Source organism: Macrosteles quadrilineatus, unplaced genomic scaffold (genome assembly GCF_028750875.1).
Source record: "Macrosteles quadrilineatus isolate MER2022 unplaced genomic scaffold, UCM_ALF_1.0 Scaffold_4__1_contigs__length_99947679, whole genome shotgun sequence".
In the NCBI taxonomy this organism is placed as follows: Eukaryota; Metazoa; Arthropoda; class Insecta; order Hemiptera; family Cicadellidae; genus Macrosteles; species Macrosteles quadrilineatus.
Window position 1 is genome coordinate 10,117,266 of NW_026542597.1, and position 27,858 is coordinate 10,145,123.

A 27,858-nucleotide genomic window follows, 5' to 3' on the forward strand; every position below is an offset into this window, starting at 1 on the left:
GAAGGCACCTGTGAGTAAACATCTGACTAACAATGAAGTAGGAGATCAGTTAACATCTGACTGTCAATGAACCAGGAGCTTGAGAATTCAACAGTTAGTTCACAGCTGACTGACAACAAGCCAGTTACTTAAGATTAGGCAGCTTTATTAGTTAGCTATGAAGCTGCAATGTCATCTGTTTGTATTAGCAGCTCTTTACTTCAGTGCGAGGGGTGAGTAAAAATACACAAATTTATTTATCTACTTTTTTTCACCAACATATCTTGTAACATTTTGTGATAAACAATGAGTGTTATTAAATCATCTGTAATGTATTTGGTAACAACAATGCAACAATACCAACAAAGTTGACACAATATTGCACCAGTAGAAGCTTTACAAATCAATTGTATTGGATTGTCAAATTTTGAAATGAAAAAATAAATCATCACTTAACTGTGATGCAACAAAGTATTGTCATCAATAATATTACAGATTTATAAATCTACTAGCTGTAACCCGCGGACTTTGCCCCGTTTAACTTCTTAATTTTCAAGATGATCTCGTTCGCATGGCTCAGATTTATAAATCTATACATAAAGCCAAAAGTACCCATGAACTTTTAAGAAAACTACAAGTCACACCCCCATCATCCATATAATTAAAATATTCGTCATAACGAGAAACATTGCGCAAAACTATCCATTATGTCCTTTAAGGTCGTAATTCCTTTCTAAAGGGAAAATTTCATATACCTAATGTTAAAAATACCTCAGCTGTACTTATTTGTTTCCTTTACTGTATTTTGTTTATTTCAGGTTAACTTAACCAATCAATAGTTTTATTAATACTTATGATGTCAAACGGGTTGAAGCCTGTGGGTAACAGCTAGTTATAATTAAAAATAGGAATTTTCTAAACTTTACATTACAAAATTGTTATTTTATAATATGGAAATAACTACCTCATAGGTAACAAGTAACTATTTCAATTTGTCATGATGAATTTCAATCATACAGAGTGTCCACAAAAGAACTGAAACATTTTAAAGGCAAATACTGATAGCAAATAAGAGACCATTTTAAATGTTTTTTATATTTATTTTAAGCTAAAATTTTCAAGTTTTATTAGAAACTTTGTAGCCTATAACTTGATATAAGCATCACTATTGGTGGCTTGGCATAAATCTGAGTGAAATTTAACCTCTTCCTAGGTTTTGGTCAGTACTTCAGCTTTAAATACATATCTAAAACATTTAAAATAGTATCTTATTGGTATCAGTATTTGCTTTAATGTTTCAGTTCTTTTGTAGACATGCTAGATTTAAACAATCCCCTTTCTATTTTAGTTTTTGAAGTATTTCAAGATGTTTAACTATATTGTTTAGTTTCAAACTCAATTTATTTGGATATTATTTTTAACATATTTTAAAAATATAAGAGCTTCGCTCAATCAACACAACTTACTAAAAATGTAAAACCATACATTTTTTTAGCAAATTTCCCATACAGGGAATAAACTGTTACCGTAGTACTCATGGTAAGATCTGAACCCGGGACACATACTTTTTTGTTTTGAGGTCCCTAGAGGCCATAAGAATAACATGGGAATTTTAAATTTACAATTTTTTTGAATTTTCTCTGTAACCAATAGACACATAGTAACAATTTGATATACTACAGTAAATTAATTGCTTTTTTAAGCTCTACAAAATGGTTTGGAAAGAAATTACTAAATTTTATGTTTTTTGGGTCTAAAGTGGGAAAACCAATTTTTACCCCATAAAACCACCCATAAACACCCGTTTCCATAGTCCAATCATGCTGTTTCGCAAACTCGTTAGAATAAATGTAGGTTTACAGGTTTATACCAAATTTCATCAAAATCGGATAATCTTTGCTCGAGTTATCAACGCTAACGGACACATATATATATATATATATAAATATGAATTTGAACGGATGGTGGTTTTGGCCTCTAGGGACCTCAAAACGAAAAAATAAATCGGTCCTGCGGGTCCAGGTCTTACCACAAGTACTATGGTAATAGCTTAATCCCTATATGGGAAATTCGCTAAAACCTAATTACTGTACTTGTATTATTAAACCTAATAGATTATCAAGGAGTCCAAAGTGGCACTCTTAAAAAAGTAGGCAATAAGTGTAATATCTGCATTATGTGTATCAAAGTTTGTTTTAAATTATGCGGTAACTTACCTCTAATTTTTTAACAACATATTTTAAAAGGACGGTTTACTACTCAACTGTTTCATATATATCAGCAAATAAATACAATTATACATTTCTCTTATTAGGTTTATTTTCTTATAAAAGACACAACTAGAATTTTTTCCTGCAGAGTTCAACCCTAGATAAACCCAGTTCTCAGCCGTGAAGTTGGCAAAGTATTTTCAAAATGTGGAGATAATTTACTTACATATAATTCTAGTGTAGTATATTCTATATGTGTTTGCTTCCTCAGCCAGTTTCCCTGATAGCTATGACAAAAGGCTACAACAGTTACCTTCTAAACTGTCACAACTGCTGCCTGCTGGGCTTCCACCCTGGCTCGTGACGTTCTATAGTCCTGTTCAGGCCATCAGCGGGCAATGTCTCAGAGACGCTGCAACCTACCAATCTGGGCTGAAGTCCTTCCAGCCATGGGCCTTGCAGAGTGAGTGTCTAATAACCGCTAGTCTTCATGCTTGCTATAGTTAAAAGAAAACACATTCAGCGCTATTTATTTCATTTGCTTGTTCTAACAGTTCAGGTGGCATCCATATACAAATTCCAAAGTACCCATGAACTTTTGAGAAAACTAAAAGTCACACCCCCATAAAACATATAGCCTACTTGAAATGTTCGTCATGACAAGAAACCTTGTACAAAACTATCCATTATTTCATAAATTGCGTTAAGGTCGTAATTCCTTTCTAAAGGGAATTTTTCATATAGGCCTACCTAATGTTAAAATAATACCTCAGAATATTTACAAAGCGTTTGAGTTTCATCATTACAAAATGCCACTGGTGACTATGGAGTAGTCCCAAAAATAATACTGTACCGATATAATAATACCTCACTTCCTAAATAGAGTTTTGGCACCTTTCTGAAGTCAATCAAAAAAGTGTCTATTGTTTGAATGTTTGATTAAGACAAGGTTTGCTTTCCCTTCCTCCCACCTAACAAATATGTTTGTTTTCAATGTTTTATCTGGAGTTGTGTTTTCACCCTCACAACAGTGTTGGACTCCTCGTCTAAGCTTCCCTCTGGACTCATGCTGGGTCACCTTCACGACCTCGGCAACTTTGATCAATGTTTGGCCACGGCTGATGCACCCTTCCCCTTGCAGTTCTGCCTTGTTGACATCCACAACTTCTCTGCACCCTTGAGCCTTGTTCATACTCAAGTGGTTGGTATTAGAAAAATTGGCTTACATAGTTATAGTTTGATTTAGTTCTACGATCCTGACACACTAGGTGCGAATTATAATGGGAAGATGAGTCAAAAGTCAGTGTTGGAGATAGCTTTGTTACTGACTAAGGGTAAAAACACATATACAACGATTCAGGGCGGGGCGATCCAGATGCGAGCTGTAGCGGCGCGACTGAGACCGAATGACGTCGCACACATGCAGCGACTAGCGAGAGCGACATGAGCGGGAGTTTGATCATTTCTAAGATATCACATAGAAAATTCGTACGCAATTTTCAGCACAGCCAAATTCATTTTGCGTGCTTCAAACCGATAGGAGTGGTTGCATGGAGTGAATGGAGGAAGGGAGGTACATGGTGAATTTCACAATTTGTTTCCAGTTCTTATGAAGTGTTAATTGTTGATGAAGTTAATTGTGATTCATGGAATAATGTCTACATTTGAATACAAAAAGAGAAGGTTGCAAAATGCTCTGGGTAAGTTCCTTTTCCGGTAGAATGGGCGTACAGAGCGGCCTACTGGCAAAAGTGGAACTAAAAATGTCCACAAGATTGTTGCCCGCTCCGCTCCCAAACCCTAGAAAAACAAACAAGATTGTTCCAAAGTTAACCGCTCCGCTCTGCTAACAGTTAACAGCTGTTTGTGTGCGAGTTACTACTTGATTGTATAGGTTTGATTTTGTCACTCTAAATCACACCTCTCCGCCCCGCTCCCAGAGTTGCTGTATGTGTGTTTCTACCCAAAGATCAGCCGCTGGTTGTTCGTTCAGCTAGGGTAATCTATCTTCTATAAATAAAGGTAATAAGTATCACTAAACTGGTGAGAAAACTGTAAGGCGCACACCCATCAACCGCATACTTGAATGAAATATCGTGATCTGAAACTTCCCCAAAAAATATAAGTTTTTTTTTATAAACCTCTCCAAAGAAAATAAACCACATGGTTGTATTTAATCTCATTCAAAATATTGGAATAGCCATTATACATTTGTTTTTATTTACAGTTTGTTTGTTTACTTTTTCCCTGAGTTTGATCAATTATTGATTCTCATCATAGATTTACATTGCAATAAAGTTTATTAGTTTTGTTTCAGCCACTCAGTTTTAATGCAAACACACAAAAGTTTTGATTTAACAATAAGTACGATTGAAATATTCCTGTAATCCGTTGTAAGTGTGTAACTGTTTTGGTTGCGAAGCACAGCAGAACGATTAGTTTATTTCAGATCAAGGACAGACGTGTCCAGTTTAGGAAATCTCAGGATTGAACTGGCAACAAATATTGTACTTTACATTTTATAATGCATTTTATTATCTTAGATCAGCAATCAGTGGTGTCCAAACCTTTTGTCTGGGGACGTACCTTCATCATGAATTTTTGTACAACTAAATTTGTTTATAAAATTTAATTATGCAGGAAACTACCCTTGGTGGATTGCCGCTGCTCATTAAGGATCCGAAGTTATCATTTTGCCTGCCAGCCTCCTGTATGGACACTGATGTAGAAATTCACTTCACCCGTGTCCTATCTCCGTGGAATATCTCTGCGAGAGTCAAACAATACTCTTGCTCCAAGCTGGAGTCTGTTCCTCTTGACACACTAGACTGGATGGCAATGTAAGTTTCTAACATTATTAGAAATTCCTTTTTTACAAAGTATAAACCATCAGAACCAATCCTAACCAGTAGAATAAATAAATAATACCCAAGAATTTTGTGCTGTTATTCTGGTCTTACAAGTTAACATGTTTATGTGCTGTACTGTTTAGAACATAAGCTAATTTATGGAATTAGTATTAACTCTCATAAGTAGTTTATGTAAAAAAGTGTATGACCTTTTAACTCTGAACAATATAAGGTACAAGTTTATTGCAATATTTTACCCATAAAGTAACATGATACTCCCACCGCTTACCCATTACAAAGGTTGTTGACAAGTTAATGGGAGAAAGTGAAGTTTTTATCTTTTATTTTATTTACCATGCAAATAATTTTGACATAATTCATTAACACTTCGGCGTCAATAAAATACAGTACTGCATTTTTATTTTTAAACTTTGTCGTATGCTTTGGAAGTTTAGTTGTAGGATACAGAATGTTTTAATTTTCATGTTCATTTATTTACGGACAATCCATTTTACAAAGAAATACAAATCCACTGTTGTGCTCAATTTACATAATCCATGCAAATCAACAATACAAAACAACAAGGTGCAACAACAGTGAACATAGTAGGTGTTTGGTAGTGTAAAGGTATCATACAATAATGTGTTTTTTTTTATAATAATGAAGTGAATAAATTGCATAATTCAATATTTTGTTAGACAATAGACAATATATAGACAAATTCTTTATAAAATATTCCTAGAGAACATTCATGCGGCAGGTTAAATTGTTAGAAACCTATAGCTGGTTTTTCTTCTTTGTCAGTGCCTGAATTGGATAAAAACTTGTTTTCAGGACTGCAATTTAAAAAGCATTTTCCTAGTAGAGGGCCCCTTTACAGAATATTTAGCTGAGGGCCTCAAAAGGTCCCAGGTCAGGCCTGTATAGTTATTGTCTAAAGCTACAGCAAATTGTTCAAATAATTTATTTTTAACTGCTTTAGTGTATTTTAGATCAGCTTGGGGTTTGACTTCTTATTTCATTTAAAGGTTTTTTTTTTGTATTGATTAAATATGATGCTAATTAAGATTATGCTTGTAGTTTTTTATTTTTTTTAAACAATGATGGATTTTTTAAAAAACAAGATTGTCCGCTGATAAAAGTATAAGGTTTTTGATTCGTAATTAAAAAGCAGTATAGAACATTTGACTGGTTTCCCCCTTAAGAGTGTTTTTTATGGAGTAGTCTCTGCCCATGGCAGAGACAAACAAAAAATTTTCAATGTAAAACCACTATCCTCTTTTTGCTAAGTTGCAAAAGACATTTCAAAAGTTATAAATTTAATTAGTTAAAAAGATTCCTCAATTTTCAATCCTACCGTTTTTTTACTTTCTCCCCCTATACCATAGTATATGGAGAAAGTATTGTTTTCGTCAAAATTTTCGAGTTTGAGTTTTGAGTGGATATATTCGTTTTGGGTCCCCCTGGACCCAAAAAAGTGGTTTTCGAAGTGATGTCTGTGTGTGTGTGTGTGTGTGTGTGTGTGTGTGTGTGTCTGTGTGTCTGGATGTGTACAGACCTAGAGACTACACCTGTGGTCCGATTTCGATGAAATTTGGTATGTAGGTTCTAATCCATGGTATCTCCAGGCGTTTTTTTCATTTTTTTGAAATTTTGATTTTTAATGGGGATTTTCCCATAAAAACCCATAAAAAACCGGAAAAATCGAATTTTCTCAAAAATGGCCCAAACGATTTTGATATAAATTTAGTATGTTGTAGCCCTTTAAATTCTGAACAAACTGGTGAAAACCCCATTTCTCTAAAAATTACGGTTCAAAAGTTATGGTAAATTATGTTATTTTCCCATAAAAACCCCATAAAATAACAAAAAATAGGATTTTAGAAAAAAAATCCTGTTTTTATTCAACATAGTATGTTATGGTCCTTACAATTTTGATAGTTTTTTCATTTTTTTAGAAATTTGGATTTTTAATGGGGATTTTCCCATAAAATAACGGAAAAATAGAATTTTCCCAAAAACGGCCTGAACGATTTTGATAAAACATTTAGTATGTTATAGTCCTTTATATTCTGAAAAAATTGTGCAAATCCCATTTCTGTAAAAATTACGGTTTAAAAGTTATTTTAAATTATGTTATTTTCCCATAAAAACACCATAAAATAACGGAAAAATCTGATTTTCACAAAAATGGCCAGAACGATTTTGAAAAAAATTAGTATGTAGTCCTTTAAATTCTGAACAAAATCGTACAAATTACATTTCCATATATTTACTTTCACCGCTTACACATGATAAAGGTTGTTGACAAACTTATGGGAGAAAGTATGTGTCAGAATGCTGATACCGTTTATTATTTTAGTTTCAGACCAAGCAGAGATTATATATTTGTTATAGTTGCCTCTTAATTACTGTTAACTTATAAAATAGAGTGTTTTTTGTGTTTTTACAGTTTGGTGTCTTGTACTATCTTTCTTCTACTCACATTCAGTACAGCATATGAACTTTGGTATCCTAGCAAAGGTACGTAAAAGTACTGTAAACATTACCTACATTTGTTTACGGCTATAAATTGGTAATTCACAAAGTATACCTAATGAGACACATTCACGATCATATTTGTTCACTCACAAAAATGGGTGAAAATTATTATTTAACAACAAAATGTGTGCTTACTGTGAGCTACAACATAAAAGTTCTGTCTTTTGACACCTTTATTTTGTGAAAAGGATTTGAAAAAAAAAATGATAAGCTTCTTACCTACGAATAATTTAGGAATATAGTTATTATATGTCCTCATAGATAATATGATCATGTAACATAAACAATGAACTTGATTTACAATTCGTGCCATGTTTAGTTTATCAGTTGTAGATATGTAAATTAAAACACCCTAATTAGGAGTCAGTTCTCATTGTTTTTTTCTGGACACTTCCTGATTCCTATTAATTGTTCTGTGGGAATTGAAGTAGTCCAACATTTCTCCGAAATATTTCTCAAGGTTATAACTCTTTAAAATATGTTAAAAGAGCGATAAAACTCTAAGGTCTCCAACAGCATTACTAAACACATTTTTTAACTTACCAACCACAACATTATTCAGGGACATTCTGTATAAAGATTAAGAATAACATGTTCTATCATTAGTATGCAAAATTAAAAATCCAATTGCAAAGTTGACAACTCGATAAAGAACAAAACATACAACAATCTTAGATAGTTCAAAGATTTCTTTGAAATTAATTTTTTTTATTTTTCAAAGTGCATTTCAAGCCCTGTTTTCACGGGGCCAGTTGACGGGCAGGTTACTTGCCTCAAGAAACTTGAAATATTAGAGGCAAGTAACCTGCCTGCTCTACTGGTCTCGTGTAAACGTGGCTTTACTGCTAAAGCTGTTATTGCTTTTGCATGATAAAATAGAGCTTGCAAAAACGACAAATTGAGACTTATTCACAATAAAATACATATTAATATAATAGATTCCCAATAACACTAAAACTCATAGATGTAACAATGAATATCAGCTAAATTGGCAATGAAATAAAGAATACAGGAATACCACAATGTGATCTTGTTTGTCGTTAAACAGTGTCTTATATGGTACTCATAATTTGGACTGCGTTAAAAGAACACCCTGTATCATGTTTGAGCGGTTTTGCAATAACAATTAAGCTTAGAACAGTTAACAGAAGTTGCAAGTGTATGAGGCAGAGCCATTTACTGAATAACAATTTTATATTCTGTGCAATAACAAAAGCAATAACTGATTAGTTTCTTAGCCAATATTGTAACGACTGACTATAATTTCTCAGCAAGTCCCATAGGACGTAGGGCAGTACCATACCAGTAGTCACTAAACTCTTTGATGCAACTTTTCTAGCTGAAGATGATGCAAGCTGTTGTTTACTGCTCAGTTTCTCGATGGTGTCTAACTGCCGTCGTCTGCTCTCAACGTCCGACCCTCGTCGCTCCTTTGCCTACCTCGGAGGTCTCAGGTTCCTTTCCATGGTCTGGGTGATCCTTGGCCATCACACACTGTTGAACTTTCTGGTGCCATCCATTAACTGGATAGTTCCTTACATGGTAAGAAAACAAAACACTCATCTGTAATTTCTTATCAAAGAAGGTAACTGGTATGTTTATTTTGTCACTTACAGTATCAAAATTTGAATAGTTATACCTCTTCTGGCTTTAATCATTTTCTGAACTGAGTAGTTGTGATGTGTATGGTTCTGATAGTTTCAATGTATTTTCTCCTCTAGTTATGTTCATATCTGTTACAGGAGATGCCGAGACCCATCTTCAGTCCGCTGCAGAATGCCATGTTGGCAGTTGACACGTTTCTAGTTATCACTGGAACACTCATTGCTTACTTCTTTCTGGAAGAGATTGGAACTAGAAGACGTTCTTTTAAACTGCTGCCTTTTTACTTTCACAGAATCATACGGTAAACACAAAATTTTTTTAAGAAAATGGTCCCAGCCATGGTTCTGTTATTATCTAATATAAAACTTTTGTTAATCGCGAACCAGTATGGTTGGACAATGGGACACATTTATAAGTGGGCCCAGAAGAGGAATAAAGTTTTTTGGGGTCACAAGGAAGAGAAAAATAGGCATCACATAAAAACCGCGTACCACAGTCCTGATGGGGAGAGGGTTTTACGGGGAAATAATGTGTTCCCGTTTTCGACCCCCAAATCATGAAATTTTGCAATTATTTATTTCTCAACTTTTATAGAGCATAAAAAAAGATTGGGGGTTTCCCATATGTTAACCCAAGTCAACCCTATGAGTATTTATATTTAAAAGGAATAAAAGAATTTTTTCAGCTGCTTCAAATACACAAGTTTGGTTCTATGATACTAGTGGCATATAGGGACATAAGTCCCTAAAAAGCTAAAAACAACTTATTTTAATATTCAAACAAACTAATAATCAAATTATTTTTTGTTAAGATGAACATCCTTGTACTCTTTGTGTAAAAGGTCTCTCTGTTTTTAGCGAATTTCCCATATAGGGAATAAGCTATTACCGTAGGTCTCATGGTAAGACCTTGACCCGGGACCGATTTACTTTTTCGTTTTGAGGTCCCCAGAGGCCAAAAACACCATCCGTTCAAATTCATATATATATATATATTTATATATATATTTATACACGGCCGCGCCCGGGAAGCCAGTCACATAAAATATACACTGGAAGTCAGTCAGTTGCACCCCCCAATATATTTCAAGACTATGATATATATATAATATATGTTGGTAAATATCTTAAGCCTAGACATATCTGAACGTATATATCTCTTTTTTTCTTAAAAATACTAAAAAATAATTACGTAAAAAATGCTATGCTAATGCAGTCACCACCGCATTTGCATGGGAAAGCCAGTCACGTAAAATTTGTGCTGCTAAGCCAGTCACTATATATTTTACCGCATACCACTGGAATCCAGTCACTGAAAATCCACCCGGGTATCCCGTCACTTCAGTCACTTTCACCCCTGCCCTTCTACTTTGTGATATTTATTTGTTCTACAAGCTTGAAAATCCGCACCTCAAACAAATGGATTATGCTTCAGGCATTGAGCACTCTCATAACCCATCTTGCGCACTTCATTTTAATTAGTTGTCTTCCAGATTACTTAACAATTACTATTCTACAGATTAAATACCTAAATGTCAATGTAATCTTTGGTCGTCTTAATAGTCGTCCTGGCAACTGTGGATACAAATATGTACCGTACTAATTCGCAAGCGTAAGGTGGGAAGTTATTGCTTTATAGTCGCACAATTAGGCCTATTGTTGAGTCCTTGGAGGCAAGCGGCCATCTTGGATGATTTCAAAAAGCTGCAAAATTTATCGTCCAAAAATATTTTTCAAACACCAAAGTGTTTATAATTTAAATAGCTAGTATACTGTGGGATTAGAAATGTTCTTTGTAGTTTTGAATTATTCTCCAAGGGAGTCCATAAAATAAGTTAACGGTCACGGTCATCTTGGAAAAAGGCCAACTAATACGAAAACAATATCCTGTGTTGCGCAGGCCGTAGCACACAAATAGTTTTCCCGCCTCAAACAATCAAAGGCGTGTGGAACAAGGCAAAATTCTTGTCTCTTTTGTGGCGAGAGGTAGGGGCGAGCCTAACGGGTTCCATTGATGGGCTACCCGGCTACCGACCGACCTGGGGTAGCGACTAGCGAGCCAGTGGATGGTTAAAGGTTCTGCCGGTTATTTCCATCTTATTGCTGGTTCTCGAGCTTTTTGAGCTCGTTGTACAGTGAAATATTACTTCCCTATTTTATATAGCCACAATCAAAGCGATTTTTACAAGAAAGAATGAAGATATAGACTCAGTGATGTGTGGTTACTTAATTAAATCATGTTCCTTGATTGTTTGCCCTTTTGTAAGAGCCAATAATCAATCAACTTATATTTCTTTATTTTTCGATTTATTATCTATATCAATTCAAGAGGTAGCCCTGTACCTGGTTAACAAATATACCGATTACATTTAACGTGTTTTCTTTGAGTTACGCCCCATGGGATTCTAAAGTTTCACAATGTTTACATTTTTGAAGAATGTAGATAACAGAATGTTTAACGAAGTCAGCTTTAAATGCTGTCAATAAAGTTCTTTGATTTTGCGGTCCAAAAGGTAGAAACGATTCGATTTGTGAAACTTTTAACTTTTGCTACGGGCCTGTTAATTGGAGATTCTGACATTCTTAATTTAAGGAAGTAAACGTATTAACATGACGTGTTTGGAGTGGGATTTGAAATATGTGACGTGTATCAAACTTTTTCTCTTCAAAATCCTCTCCGATGTAAAACACAGGTACGGCAGCTAGATTTATTAGAATTCAAAAGTTTTTTAATTGTCCTCCAATGTTTAGAAATTATTTTTCGATCAAGTTGTTTAATGAATAAATAATTGTTTTGCCAAATTATGTTTCGAAAACAGGAACTAAAAATAGATCAGGAAATAGATATTTTGGTTCAGAAAACAAAGCCAATCAAATAGGCCTACGTACTTTTTAAATAAAAACACTGGTCAGATGGTTTTTAACTTTGCTGTTTATTTACTTCAATAAATTTCTAATAAAAATCACCACAGGTACTAATCTATATAAATAAAATTAGAGTTTTGTCTGTACATTGCTCAGAATCATCAACTTTTAGATTATTTCTACGTTTTAAACATTCAAGAATCCGAAAAAAGTTTCATCTCAATTCCGTTATTATCTCAATCATCAATTATTATCTCAATTCCGTTGTTGTCTATCTTCCGTCTGTCACGGTCCAAAGGCCATTTTACGCGGCTTTCTCCTGAAAACGAGAGTGCCTATCAAGATCCTCGAATCATTTTAATGTATTCACTGGATTGGCGAAAGTGTCTTTAGCTATTAATATGCCTCGCTACTTTGTAAAAAAAACTTACGGACGTTTAAAACCCAATTTTGTGTGATTTTTGTCAAGTTTTCTCACAATGTTTATCACATAATCATCATATGAAATAGCGAACAGCTGTTCGGATCAAGATTATTTTTCTCTAGCTGTCACTGATATGTTTACATTGAATATTGTTTACAAATACCGCAATCATTTCAGATCAAGTTTCAAAAGCAAATCCAAACCAAGTTGGATTAAAACCGTTTTTCCTTACATAACGGATTTAATTAATCGCAAGTGCAATAATGTGTAGGGTAACCGTAAATGAAAATAGAGCTTCTTTGTGTATAGAATTTCTATCGAGTTTTGGGTTTATAACCGGGGAAAAGACTTTGACTCAGTGTTCTATATGCCTGGGAAACTTACATTTTTTACATAAGCGTTACCAATAGCTTACATATAAGGTTTCAACTCGTTGACGGCACTTCAATGGTGGTTGTGTAAAGTGTTTAGAGACAACTGCAGTGGGTGATTGTAACAGAGGTTTACGGATTATGCTCAAATCGTATTTCTAATGTGTCTTCTCAACGCTATGTGCTGCTCGCTGGACCATACGTCCAACAGACCAATTATCCATCTCTTGGGTTCGTACAATTATTCATAAGTTGGTAGCGCATATAACTCAGTGTTCCGTACGGACAGGCCAAGAGCACCTTTGATAGTGAAATTTCCAACCTGACTGTTTAATGGCGAGGTTGAGGTATAGTATTTTAACTATATATCGTTTGGTTGGTTAGGTAAGGTTAACCTAACCTAACTAACCAAACGATATATGGAATTAAACAATCGAATAATCAATATTACTAATTTAGTTGTTTGTGCCAACAGATATGGAAGTGTACCCCTCATAGATCTATTACGCATTTTTTTTTTTACTTGAAACTGTCAGATACTGTATTTGTTTGTATATAATAGTTTGGCTAGCATATCTGAAAATATGCAAACCAATAGTGTCACGTCTACCCTTGTGACGGGGGGGGGGGGGGTGCTCGTTTGGGTGAGAGGTGGTGAGGGGTTGAAAACAGCACAACAAAATCAGCAGACGAACGAACTATTTATTGAAAAAAAATTAATAACGAACTTCCCTAACTTAAACTCTAACAAAAACAATTAATAAAATTCCCTGCGCTAAAACATCAAGGTACCGACCGACCCTCTACCCGTTCCCGTGTCGGCGCGACGCGGAAGTACCGACGCTCTCTGTACTCGGAGACCTTCTCGGCCCCGTGTCTCGCAGCTCACTGCCTCTGCCTTCGTCCAAGACACCACGGCTCGGGGATGCTGTCTCAGCAGTCTTCTCGACTTGCGTGGGATATGGGCCCCACGTCACAATAGTGTTTCTTTATTTAGGAAGGTTTCAACTGACCACTAGAGGATCCCCGTGCGTAGAACGGGCACACAGCTAGTAATTAATATTTAATTAATACATCTTATCTTACTATTATAAATGTGAAAGTTTGTGTGTTTGTTTGTTTGTTTGAAGTTCAATCCCGCATTAACTACTGGCACAGAAGATATACTGTTTTTAATTTATAAATAATTTGTCATATTGTGCGAATCTTGGTGATTTGAATTTGGTGATTTGCTTTTTTCTGCTGTTTAGGTGCAGTGGTAGAACATTATTATGGATATGGTAGATGTTTTATACTATATTATACCGTAAATTAAAGAAACGACACGACGAGTGTCGTTGTCAATAATGTCGTCTGATTCTGACTGATGTCAGATGTTACACTGAATCGGTCACAGGGATAATAATTAGTTGTAACCTACCACTAGCTTACCTAACTAAGTTTGAGTGTTGCTATTTGCAGTGTGGGATGATTGCACTGGACAGTTTAGCTATCTATTTCAGGAAAATAAAGTTTAAAATAAATCAAATTCCAGGATCTGTTCTTAAGTTGTGGCCGTTTTGAGATGGATGCTTTCAGAGTTCAGTTTAGCCTAGCCTGAACAACTGAATTAGTAGCTTGACTTAGTGGTTCATCCATGTTAAGTTTATAAACACTAATCAATGCCTAATCTAGATTATAGGTGCCTTACATTTGCATAGGTGATACATAGGCATAAGCTTTAATTTTTGTATTAAATACTGGGTGCATCATTAAGGTAACTCCGTTAGGTTGCTTTTTATAAATAAATAATTTCATAAATCACTAATACCCTATATCATCTAAGTGTGCTCAGTACATAATGACACTCTCTCAAAAAAGTACTAATCCTAACCCAAAAAAAAATATAGATAGGTAGCTTTAGGCCTACAGAGGATGAGTGTTTATATTTATATCACTTATATTTATATGTCTGTGGTTAGGTTTTGGTTATGTTTGCCTTAAGATGGCTATAAGCTTAGGACTAGATATAAAATAAACTCCCAATTAACTTATAGTGCAGCCTAGCCCTAATTTGTCAGTGTCAATGAAATAGTGCAATATCAAGGACAACCAAACTTGGATATACAACCATGTTTATACCTAAGGTTCCTTTTTGGTACTCACCAACAAGGATCAACCGTAATTATTTTCAGTCAGAAAGTGTCCTGAGTTTCCAGAAAATTGTAACTTATTACATTTTAAAAATTGAGGGTAAATTAAACGTTTCGGTTCTGGTTTTGGAGCGAGTCCAAGTTCTTGCAGTGACTAATACTTCAAAGGAAGGAAGGTGGGAAGATTTTCATACTACTAATAGTCTTCTTTGAATTCAGCGTGAAAAATACTGGGTAATTTCTATAGTTTCGGCCATTTAGGGGAACCAAACAAATTTTTAAAAACTCTTCTATCTCATCATTTCAGTAAACTATGATATTATTATTTTAATAGAAGTTAAATGTCAAGAAAAAAAATACCGCAAATTATTATTTTTGGGATAGCATTACATTGACTAAGGAATACTCTCAAAGTGTAAAGTTTCCCGAACAAAGCTCGAACCCCAGCTACTTGTCAAACAGCGTAATAATGTACGTTATTTCATAAAATTTGTACCTGAGAAATGTACAAATGGAAAATGCATTTCTCGTAAGTGTAAGCAAATCTTAAAATGATAGGATTTGTAATGATACGATCTTAAAACGAGCAATTCAGTATTCTTATTCAAAACACCAAACACCCGCCACTGGATCAAAATATGCCCGCACGGCGCAATCCGGCACGGTGGGAAGCCCCTCTCGTACAATTTAAATTACGTACATAAGCCAAAAATAAAAAAATATGATTTAGAACATTTAACTTTTTGTATACAGAATCCACTGTTTTTAAACTAACCTGACCAAAAAATAAAATAAAGTAGTAGCCGACAAAAAAAGTTCCGTGGAAATTTGCTATGTCACGTTTCATAAAACATTAAAAATAATCGACTTCATTTGAATATTTAAAATGAAAAGTACCGGGGGACCGAGCCGTGGCTCAGTATGTATATTTCGATTGTAAAAGCAATATAAAGGAAACTCGTGTTTTCTTTATAACTAATTTCGGCTTTTATTGTTTAAGTTTCAGTGGAATTTTAATTTACTATGATGTAACTTTAAATGGACAATGCAACACATTAATTTATTTTAATCTTACACATTTCTGTTATTGTAAATAAATCATAGAAATTAAAAAAAAATAAAAGTAGTATTTTTTTAAATACGTTCCTAATGAATGAATTAATATGCGATCACAGGTTAATACAGTAGCAATCAACTACACAGCATTAAAACAGCACAGTGTATGTAAGGGGTGTGATTTATTTCTTGGTACTAAATTAAGTCATTCTTCAAGTATAAGTAAAACTTCAGCATGGGCATACTCTCTAACGTACTATCATATGATGGATTAGCTGAAGGCAGATAAGTCCGATTCAAGCTTATATTGCTTACTATAAAGATTGTTGTAATACAATTAACTTTAACTAGTGGTCGTCCAGTGGTCGAAAACTCGACCAAAAATATGTAATGTACAGGTTTAAAATGATTTAGGCCTAAAACTTTTTTTCCCGTGTGAGTAACTAAGGACTTCTGGATAATTTAAATATGATATTTATATGTTTCTTACTCAGGAACAATGCCGTTCCGGGACACTATACCGGGTGTCCAAAACCACCCGTACACCCCTTTCAAAACGATGGAAACCATTTCTTACAAACAAAAAATAATACAGAACTAGCTAAATTGGGCACGGTCTACCAAATGGTGATAATTTCAAATCCAAAATCAAACCGGAAGTGGCTTTTTCAGACCGGAAGTTGACTTTTTTAAATGTAAACTACCAATTTTGATTACAGAATCGGATTCTTCGTTGAAAAATACGTAACTTTTGTCTAAAACATTTTTTGAAAAAACTTGTTTTCTACCTCTAATGCCCCATTAAAGTCAATAATTTTTGGTCATTCATCTGTCAAAGTTACTCGAAACAATAATAGAGAAAAACAAATAACAAATATTACATAAAGACATGTGATAAATAGTATCAGCTGTTCATTGTAAACACCTTAGCAATTGAGATAAAGCTGGTGTACACATTGCTTAATTTCATTTTATTTTAAAAATAAATAATTTATTTTTACATTTAAGGAGTCATATGTAACAATAAATTATAAAAAAAATTCAACTTAGCAATGTGTAGACCAGCTGTTACTCAATTGCTAAGGAGTTTAAAATAAACAGCTGATTCTATTAATCATATGTATTTATGTAAACTTTGTTATTTGTTTGTCTCTATTATTGTTTCAAGTAACTTTGACACATGAATGACCAAAATTTATTGACTTTAATGGGGGATTAGAGGTAGAAAACAAGTGTTTCAAAAAATGTTTGTGACAAAAGTTAAGTATTTTTCAACGTAAAATCCGATTCTGTAATCAAAATTGGTAGTTTACATTTAAAAAAGTCAACTTCGGGTCTGAAAAAGCCACTTCCGGTTTGATTTTGGATTTGAAATTATCACCATTTGGTAGACCGTGCCCAATTTAGCTAGTTCTGTATTATTTTTTGTTTGTAAGAAATGGTTTCCATCGTTTTGAAAGGGGTGTACGGGTGGTTTTGGACACCCGGTATAAATGGACGTTAACGTGATTATAAATTTGCATTTTACATAGTCAAAATACAATAGGTATTGCGCAACCGTGATATGTTAAGTCATTAACCTTGGTTAACTAATAAAAACTACACCGTATGCTTACTCAAACAAAACAAAACTTGCTTACTGTACAGCAATAAATCACGTAAAGAACAAAACAAAATGAAAATGTAGACTAGAAGACTACTGATACCGTAGTCATCCTAGGCTACTACTACATGATGTTTCAGAACAGAAGTATGGGGATAAAAATATTAAATAACTCATAAAACACCATAAAATCATAGTACTGTACTTAAGTCTTTCTGGTAGTAATAACAATGATAAAAATAAGATAAAGATAAAAATGATGTAAAACACCTCTTATTATTTCTCTTTGTTCTATTCTTTCTTTGGTTTCATCTACATCCACAAGTTGTCATGGTTACTAATCACCCAACGACCCAACCACAAAATATTGTAGTGTTGTGACAGCAGACAGAAGCAGACGATTGTCAGTATGTCAGTCAGTCTGTAGGTGCTAGCGTATAGGTTGACCTTGACGATACTGATCGATATTTCTCCGTTTTGCTTCCATCTTATTTTTGTTAAATGAACTGTAATATTTCAATAATTGGGAACCTACTGCACCTAAAAATTACCGTAAATAGTTAAATATATCGTTCATATCGAAATATTAGACTGAAAAACACAGTTAATAAAACATTTTCTTGGGATTTGTGAGGTTATATAATATATAGGCATCATGATGATGCGACTCCAGTTAAGCGAGGTTCTACTGTATTTGCAAGTTAAAGTTACAAATAGAAAACCCATTATGGTTTGTATTCAATGACCGATGTATTATACAAAATAAATTATAACTCATTTTGATATTAATCAGCAGCATTTATTACAGCTTGCAGCACTTATTGGTATATATAAATATCCCAGTTACTATTAGTAAAAAAATAAAAATAAAACACAAAATTGTGTGGCCATTCAATTTTTATAAACACAGTGTTAAACATTTGACTCTGCAGAATACCGGATGGTAAAGAGTGTTTGGTTTCAAGAAAATAAAATAAAAAATAGTTTAACCTGCTTTACTATTTATTTTGAAAAATAATAGATAGGAAACCATAAGGATAGGTATGGGATTGAACTGAAATAATTGCAGGAAAACTTAAATCGTAAAGTCCACAATCTGTACATTGTTAGAGAGCGAGAGAGAGAGAGAGGGAGAGAGAGAGAGAGATTTGATAAGGAATCTGAAAAGTAAACAAATAATCGTTTCTGGCGTTCGTTATATTGTACCCCCCTCCCCCCCCGTATTTGCACTCGTGACCACTTTTTGTTGCTTCCTTATCATTCTTCCGCCCCAAAATATAATTCCTGTAATAGTTTGTTTGTAAAATTGAAATTATTATAAAAATATTTTATCTTTCGAGTGTAGTTTCATGGTTATTCTTATCAGATAGAATAATATCGTTGTCATATGTAATAGTTACTCCTTCGCGTTACGCAATTGCGTAAAAAACAGTTCCAGTATCTCGGACAAGATTCACGTATATTTCTCGAGATAAAGAAAATCCGTATAGTTCCCGGTCCGTGGAAACACTGTAAATACTAGGATAAAAAATATTGTATAAAGGAGAAGTTGACTAAAATTTCAACTGAAGGAAAAAAAATCAAAATAACTTAAAATATGAGATGATGAACGGGTAGGATCAAGATTCGACCAATTATAATTAATTAATATTCGACGATCCTTATTAGAGGTGCATCATATTTATTTGGAGTATGAACATGTTTAAACATTAACACGTAGTTAATCACTATCCCAACACAAATAGTAACAAGGAGTAAACGAAGGTTACAGACCGCTGGGTTTTACCGCTACAAAGTAGGGTAGGGTGCCGTACTGGCTACACTACTCCACGATAGAACACACGATGAGACAGTCTCCGCATTGGTATTGCAGTTACGCTTATCGACACAGGCAGCAGCACCGGTTTGCTGTTTTCATACGTATAAAGTGCACGGGAAGCCATACCTGACTGGCTTATGGGAGAGCTGACTGGCTTTCGGGCGGGTGACTGCCACACCGAGTAAATTACCAGCGCACTGACTGCCAAACCGGGTGGGCACAAAAGTATATATATATATATATATATATATTTATATATGTGTCCGTTAGCGCGATAACTCGAGCAAAATTGACCCGATTTCGATGAAATTTGGTACAAACGTGTAAACCTACATTTATTCGAACGAGTTCGCGAACCAGCATAATCGGACCATGGGATCAGGGGTTTATGGGGGGTTTTATGGGGTAAAAATGGGTTTTTCTCATTTTTGCCCCTAAAAACTTTAAATTTCTAAATTTCTCTCTAGACCATTTTGAAGAGCTTAAAAAAACAAATAATTTAGTATATTGAAGTTTTTTTGAATGTTCATTGACTACGGAGAAAATTCAAAAAATTGTAAATTTAAAATTCCCATGTTATTCTTATGGAGAATAAATAAACTGTTCTAGTTTGCTTGTTTATGGATATATTTTAAGTAATCAAATTTGGCAATTTGGCTTATTTCATACTAAGCTATCAATATTTCAATTGAAAAAACACATCTCAACATCTTCCCCGTAGCAGCAAACCTAACTACTCACTAAAATTAATGTTATTTAAATAGGATATAAATCCGTAAATTTTTAGGGAATATTTTAGTAGAAATCAAGCCGGGTAAATGGAAATTCGCTTAGTATGCAGGTTTGCTGCGACGGGGGTATATTTCTAGTTGTCGAAGCCAAACACAAAATTCCTTTCCATCGGAATTGACAGATGACATTTTTTGTTACCTTAGCCTTTGTTCTTGCAGAAAGATGTTAAAATCCTCCTAAGGTAACAACAGTTCAATAATTAAATATTCTAGTTCTTGCCACTAAGAAATACGTAAAATAATCTGAATGTATTAAATTATTTTCAACTTTACAATGCCCAACTAACAAATACTTAACACTTCACAGTGTGACTCCGGCGCTGGCTTTGGTTGTTCTCTTGGCTGCCACGTTGTCTTCTCGTATTGGTAGAGGTCCATTGTGGCAAACGTTCTACTTAAGACACCAGGAGGATTGCAGAGCGCATGGCTGGACTAACCTGCTATATCTCAACAATTATATTTATACTGACAATCAGGTATGCACACATTACAGTCTCTCTGATCACAATTTTTAGGTAGGTGGCCTCAATGAATCTTTGGGAGTCCTCTGGCCTGTGCGTGCAAGGTAAGGCAAGGCAAGAGGTGAGCCAGTACATTGCAAGATAATAATAGTTTTACGATTATATAATATTTATTGCTGAATATAAACATTTTTTAATGTATAGGGATCATCCGCCACACTACCAACCCACTAAGTCAAATATTTCAAACTAATTATGGTTTCTTTTTAGTCTTATGATAGCTTGTTTTTGTTTAATTCTTCACTTAAGACATTGAACCAATTTTGTATCTATATTTTAAGCTGGAATTGATTGCAGGGCGAGTGTTTGTATAGAATATGGAGTGAGAGATACCTGTGTAGTAGCTGTTTCTTTGGTCAGAACTATTTACTAAAACCACAATCAAGATCCATATTACATAGTCATCAAAACATCACAATTCTACCCTTAATACATTGTTTCCTGTTGCAGTGTGTTTCTTTCACCTGGTATTTGTGTGTTGACATGCATCTTTACTTTTTCTCTCCGCTTGTGCTGTTTCCACTGCTACATTACAGGAATTTCTCTAGAATTGGCTTGCCTCTACTCATTATAGCTGCTGTTTCTGTCAATTTTCTAGTCGCATTTTACAACAAACTACCTGCTGGATCGCTTATAACAAGGTACTGTACCTTACCTCACTGTTTGATTTTTCATGATTGACAATTAATTCTTGTTGTTGAAATAAGGTAGGTAGACTTAAAATACCGTAACAAATAGATTTTTCCTACAGTTACCTAACAATGTACATGTTCTCTCACTGATTTGAGAAAGCAAAGTGGCGAATTCGCTCATCAGTGAGACAATTTTAACATTGTCTCACTCTAATTACTTTGTCTCACTCCAGATTTTCAACGTGAAGGCACGAAATAGTGAGCGCGTAACATGCAGGCAACGTCGTATGCGTGCGAAATACGTTGGCAGCACTGGCTGTAAATCAGCTGGTCAGCTGTTGTACTGTTGCATTTGTCACTTCACATTAAATGTTATATTAAAAGTTCACTTCTGTGTAAAAATAGGTTATGTTTCTTCACCAATTTATTTATTTTATGGTAACTGTAGGAAAAGTATAATGTGCAACTCGAGTTCAAAGTACAATTGCCTCACTCAAGAAACCATTCCTCACTCGCCTACGGCTCGTGAGTAAGGATTTCTCTCGAGTGAGTCAATTGATCACTTTTCTCACTAGTTGCACAAATAACTATTTTCATATTTTTACCCTTAAAACAAGAAAACGCCAAATTTTCATTGCATAAGTTACATTGTGTAGAGTTAAAAAAAAAAACAATTTTGTTCATTGAAGCTTGTTAAGTACAATTAAAGGTTTTGGTGAAAATTCAAAAAGATTTTACTTTTAAAATTTCCCTGTGTTATTCTTATGGAGAATAAATAAACTGTTGTAGTTTGCTTGTTTATTGATAAATTTGAATCAGATTGACAAATTAATCAGTTTAGTTCATAATATAGGTATTATTAATATTAAGCAAAAAAAACTGTTACTATTCCCTGTATCAGCAAACCTAAGTACTCACGGTAACCTATAAATTAAAATAAGGAATAAATCTTACATGTTTTTAAAGAAAATAGTTTAGTAAAAATCAAATCCGACAATTGGAAATTAGGTTAGACTGTAGGTTTGCTGCAAGAGGGGTATTTTTTTATTGTTTTTTACTTTTTGTCTGAATAACACAGATTTTTGTCAAGTTGGATCGGCCGCGGTACTGGCTGGTCCGACTAAACGAGATTCTATATTATATTATAATTAATATTAGTACTGTTATTAGTATAGTAATACAAATGTAATACGGTGGTACGGTATTAGATTCTTTGCATTGACTTGGCTAATACAATGGTGTTATTCTCAATTTGTCCCAATAAAATACACGATTAATTTGACTTGTGTATTTATGTAGGATTCTCAATTTTTTTTATACAGAATGAAAGGTTTATTCATTGCTGTTTACACATTGTCTTGTTAATTGGTTTGACTTTGGCCATGTTTCATCATAGAGATTTGAGGACAGCAGACAATTACCGGCTTGAGTACACAACAACACACACAAGAGCAGCTCCCTGGCTTGTGGGTATCGGACTAGGATACATGCTTCATCGTCTGAAAGACTTCAAGTTCAAAATGTCACAAGTAAATCATACATTCCTCGATTCCTCCTATCAATTGCTGGATTCTTTAATGATTATGTCGGTTTCAATTAGATTCTTAACCCAGCCCTCCCTTTTTGATAATTTAAAAAATTTCAAAAACATAAACTAACATATTTTTATGAAGTGGTATTGGACAACAGGCAACAGGTATGGCCTTTATTTTAAAATACAAATTGTTTTCTGTTTTAAGTAATTATAAGTTATAACTTAGATTTAGTTCCCAGTTTTCTACTGTTAAAAACATTTCCTTAAATTTGAAATCCAAGTGGCGTATAACTTTAAAAAAAAATTATAAAGTTCAGCTAACTTACTGTTATCTAGAATACTCTAGAGTCCATGCTATTTATACACAATAAAATATTTCTCTTCGACTAACTCTCTGAAAAAAGTCCTTCAATAAATCCAGGCTATGTTTTGTGAACTATAACAAATTTCCCATATGGAAATAAGCTATTGCTGTAGGTCTCATGGTAAGACTTGGATCTGCTGGTACTGATTTACCTTTTGGTGGACAGGTGATGGTGGTCACAGGATGGGTCTGTGCTGGAGTTCTAGCTAGTGTCAGTGTTGTCGGAGTGTCATACTTTCACCAGGACTATCAGATGTTGCATTACAACCCTCTACAATCCGCCTTGTACATCAGTCTACACAGGGTGTGCTGGGCTGTAGCCGTGGCTTGGCTCATATTTGCTTGTGAAACTGACAATGCAGGTTGGTGTTTAATGTGTAGTTTAAATTAAATCAGTTTCGGCCCTTGAATTGAACCTGTAACTTTCAGATTTAAAGGCGAGGTATTTAACTGCTTTTTAAAATTGCTTGTATTACAGCAATTTGAGACTTGTGTTTATGATATAGATTGGTGACGAGCATTTTTAAAATAACACAATAATCCAATTTTGCCGAGCACCTAATCAACAGCAATCACAGTTATTCCAGCCTGAATGGAAATTAAAAACATTTACACATTTGTACAAAAAGTTAACCAATGTTTAGAGTAAAGTGCCATAATTAGGGTAACTTGACTAATGCACATTTGACATATCAAAGCCAGAACATGTTTTCTTTTAGTGCTGTAAAGTTTGTGATGTACTCTTTTGTTATTAATTGATTGAGTTTAATGGTATTTAAATGATTGGCATTTATGTGATTTTAAAACTTTATTTTACTTTTGCTCTATCTTCTGATTTTATTACTAGTGATGATATTAGTGAATAAATTATAATTACGATCCAATAGGTCTCTTAAGAAGTTTTCTGGCCAGCAGATTATTCCAGCCTTTGGGAAGGCTTGCATTCAGTCTTTACATGGTTCACGGAGGGATACAATATGCAATGGTGGCGTCTCAACAAGCGCCACAATATTTCAGCTCTTTGTATATGGTAATCAAGCCTTTTCCTGTAGCAATTTACAATATATTTCTTTAAAAGTTATTCATATCATACATTCTTACTGTTTGTAGCAAATTTCCCATATAATGATATTACCGTAGACCTCATTGGTTTGGTAACACCTGGACTCGTGTCCAATTTACTTCTTCCTGATAATGTCCCCAGAACCCAAAAACAACATCCATTCAAATTCATTTATATTTCCGTTAGCTTGCTAACTCAACAGAAAATTATTTGATTTTGATGAAAATTTGAACAAACGTTCAAACTTGTGTGGTTTTATGGGAGGTTAGATGGGGTAAAAATTGGTTTTTCCCAATTTCTTTCTATACCATGTTGTAGGCCTTAAAAAACAAATAATTTAGTAGATTGAAGCAATGTTGTAGACTTACAACTATAGAGAAGATTTAGGAAAAAACTTAAATTTAAATACCCCGCAACAGCAAACCTGCAGACTAAGCGAATTTCAACTTGTCTGTTACATTTTTACTAAAATATTTCCATACATAAGATATATTTATTCCCAATTTAAATAACATTGGATTTAACAAGTACTTAGGTTTGCTGCTACAGGGAAGGTAAAAAGTGTTTTATGTACAAACGTCAAAAGTATAAGATGAAATAAATAAATTTGCCAAATTTTATCAACATATATCCATAAACAACTACAACAGTTTTCATTTTCTCCTTAAGAACAACATGGAAATTTTAAATTTACACTTTTATGAATTTTCTCTGTAACATTTGGCATACAATCATGCTTCAATATACTAAATTGTTTCTTTTTTTTTAACTCTACAAAATTGTTTGAAATTAATTCCAAAATTTTATGTTTTTAGCGTCAAAAAAAAGAAAACCCCATTTTTACTCCATAAACCCCCCCCCCCCCCCCCATAAACCCCCGTTTCCATAGTCCGATCATGCTGGTTTGCGAACTTGTTCGAATAAATGTAGGTTTATACGTTTATACCAAATTTCATCAAAAACTTTTCAATTTTGTTCGAGTTATCGTGCCATGGGACAACATATATATGAATTTGAACGGATGGTTTTTTTGGCCTCTGGGAACCTCAAAACGAAAAAGTAAATCGGTCCTGGGTCCAGGTCTTACGAGACCTATGGTAATAACTTATTCCCTATATTGGAAATACGCTAAAATTATACATTATCTATATACAGTATTAATAGGCAAGCATGTTTCTTTAAAACCTCAGCTGCATTTCAGGGAAAATCTATACACCCTTATAGAAAATATTTTCCTGTAGATGTGCAGAATCCTTTTATAGATTAAAATAGGCTAAAAAATAAGCACACAAATTAATTTGGACCTTTAAAAATATATTAATAGGCAAGCATCTTTAAAACCTTTTTTCTCAGCTCGTGTGCATCGCAGGGAAAATCTACGGACACTGATAGAAAAATATTTTCCTGTTGATGTGCAGAATCTCTTTATAAATTAAAATAGGCTAAAAAATAAGCACAACAAATGAATTTAAAACTTTGAAAAATTAATATGGTCCTATGGGTTGCCAGGCTGGTGACAAAATAACAACGAAATATGTTAAGAGAAAATCAAAACAAATGGAAGAAATTAAAAATAATTAATTAATTTTAATTCTTTAAGAATTAAAGAAGAAGAAAATAAAAAGAAATTAATTACATGTTTTATTTACAGCGTGGGGTGAAAATAGAGAATCCTGTACATTACATATTTTTGGTTGAGTTTTCGACCACTGGACGACCACTAGTTCTTATTAATAGAGAATATGTATGTTGTAGTTTGCATAAATGGATATATTATATGCATTTAATTAAAACACACTTTACCACTCTCCCTGTACAACAAACCTATTTTTTTAATAGCCTAGAGAAAAAATCTGACAAGTAATGTTGATATTATTTTTCAAGGCTCGAGATGTCTTGGGTGAGCTAATGTTGTCGATAGGTCAAGCTGTTCTCTTGAGTTTGAGTGTGGAAGCTCCTTTCATCAGACTTGAAAAAGCTTTCTTCCAAAAAGGTGTGTATTATGGTAAAGGCTGTCTCAACATAAGTTAAGACAGACTACCTGACCAGAGGGTAGAGCTGGACAATGCCTATACTGTCCCTCCGATGGACTCTCCCGACCCTTGGAGTAAATCCCACTAACCACGCTTCACTGTATACTCCACTTAAATGCGTAAATATAATTATTAATTAATTTAAAATACAATCAATTCGTTATATCTGAAAATAATGTACTCTTGGTTATCACAAAACAAAATTTTCCATGTTGGTCCCATGTAAATTGGCCTACTGAAGTATTAACAAACTATGGTTTGATTGAAGTTTTAATAAACTAAAAGGATTGATTGATCGCATAGGCAATATGTAACTGTAAATTAAATCAAATAACTATCCATCATCCAGGTTGGGAACTGGAGATTCGGTGAGTACCTATCAAGTTGAACTTGAGTTTTGATAACGGCACCAAACGCCTACAATCGAGGTTTCCACTTATTAACACTAGGAGGATTAAACATTATTTTTAATCCTCCTAGCATTTTAACGGCGTTTCAAATGCTGTTGTGTCATTAAAAAATCACAACTACACTGGGTGATCGTGGATGTTGGTGCGATCTCGGATATAATTCTTTTCCTTCTGTCAAGAAGCCAATTTGTTTTTAAATTTGTTAAAGTCAAGCACTTGAAACAATACAGGTAGCTTATTAAAAGAGCTGTATTTGGAGGAATTCCAACAAGACTTTGTTCTATTTGTCTATATGGTTCTAGTCAGTGGTTCAATATAAAATTCGAGTGAAAAGCCCACTGAACTGTTATAGGAGACTCAGTTTTTGTAAACTCTGTCACACAGGAAATCTTATGCTGCATAGCCATCTTAATTACTAATAACTAACAGATAGTAATACAAAATGGCTGCCCATTGTTGTGATAACTTTTTTGGCCGTTTACAGAACCAAGGTCAAAAAAACTTTGAAATTTCCTCTTTTGAGTGGTGTAAAATTTATGTCTGCCCGATTTATACTTTTTGAGATACAAAGTCATGAAGTTGGGTTTATATTTTTGAATAGCCCTGTATATTAAAACTCTGTAAATTATAGTGCAAGAAATGGTAAGAATCTCAAGATTTTTGAAAGTTACCCTACAAGACCCGGCCCCCAAAGCTTTAGTCCCGCCATACACCTCACAGCTTTCTGTTGAAGTACTAGAAGTTTATTTATGTTTGTTTTGGTAGTGTTTCCCCATATTTTGATATTAATTTATATTTTTTATGATTACAGCAGTAGCAAAGGATTCTTTCAGTTTAAATAACAAGGAAACAAAGAGAACAAGGTGTATGATTGAGGATAAAGCATAGTAAAGTAGTGAAAATAATGAAGCAACCAACTGTGATGACTATGACTATACTGTAGATTGTGAACTGGACAGGGCTATACGGGTCCTGGTATTATCTTCTGTTCATGGAACAAATAACAGTACACTCCAATCATGTATATTTTGTATTAAATATGATTTTGTACATTAAA

At 34.0% G+C, this 27,858-nt stretch overlaps 1 protein-coding gene across 1 annotated transcript; it reads left to right on the forward strand.

The window, feature by feature from the left end:
• LOC128992222 (nose resistant to fluoxetine protein 6-like) lies at positions 1 to 27,858 on the forward strand. The gene is made up of 14 exons (XM_054415693.1): positions 1 to 212; positions 2,461 to 2,652; positions 3,221 to 3,390; positions 4,830 to 5,029; positions 7,491 to 7,561; positions 8,919 to 9,121; positions 9,322 to 9,485; positions 20,552 to 20,720; positions 21,216 to 21,406; positions 22,794 to 22,926; positions 23,462 to 23,657; positions 24,183 to 24,325; positions 26,243 to 26,351; positions 27,613 to 27,858. Exons 1-14 carry the CDS (start codon positions 158 to 160, stop codon positions 27,687 to 27,689), a joined length of 2,073 nt encoding a protein of 690 aa, XP_054271668.1. The 5' UTR covers positions 1 to 157; the 3' UTR covers positions 27,690 to 27,858.

Excerpts from the sequence above, each read along its gene's own strand:
- LOC128992222 (XM_054415693.1), top strand. The coding sequence starts at position 158 with ATGAAGCTGCAATGTCATCTGTTTGTATTAGCAGCTCTTTACTTCAGT. Across the intron at positions 3,391-4,829 it reads GCCTTGTTCATACTCAAGTG|GAAACTACCCTTGGTGGATT; the intron begins GTTGGTATTAGA and ends TTAATTATGCAG. Across the intron at positions 20,721-21,215 it reads ATATTTATACTGACAATCAG|TGTGTTTCTTTCACCTGGTA; the intron begins GTATGCACACAT and ends TTCCTGTTGCAG.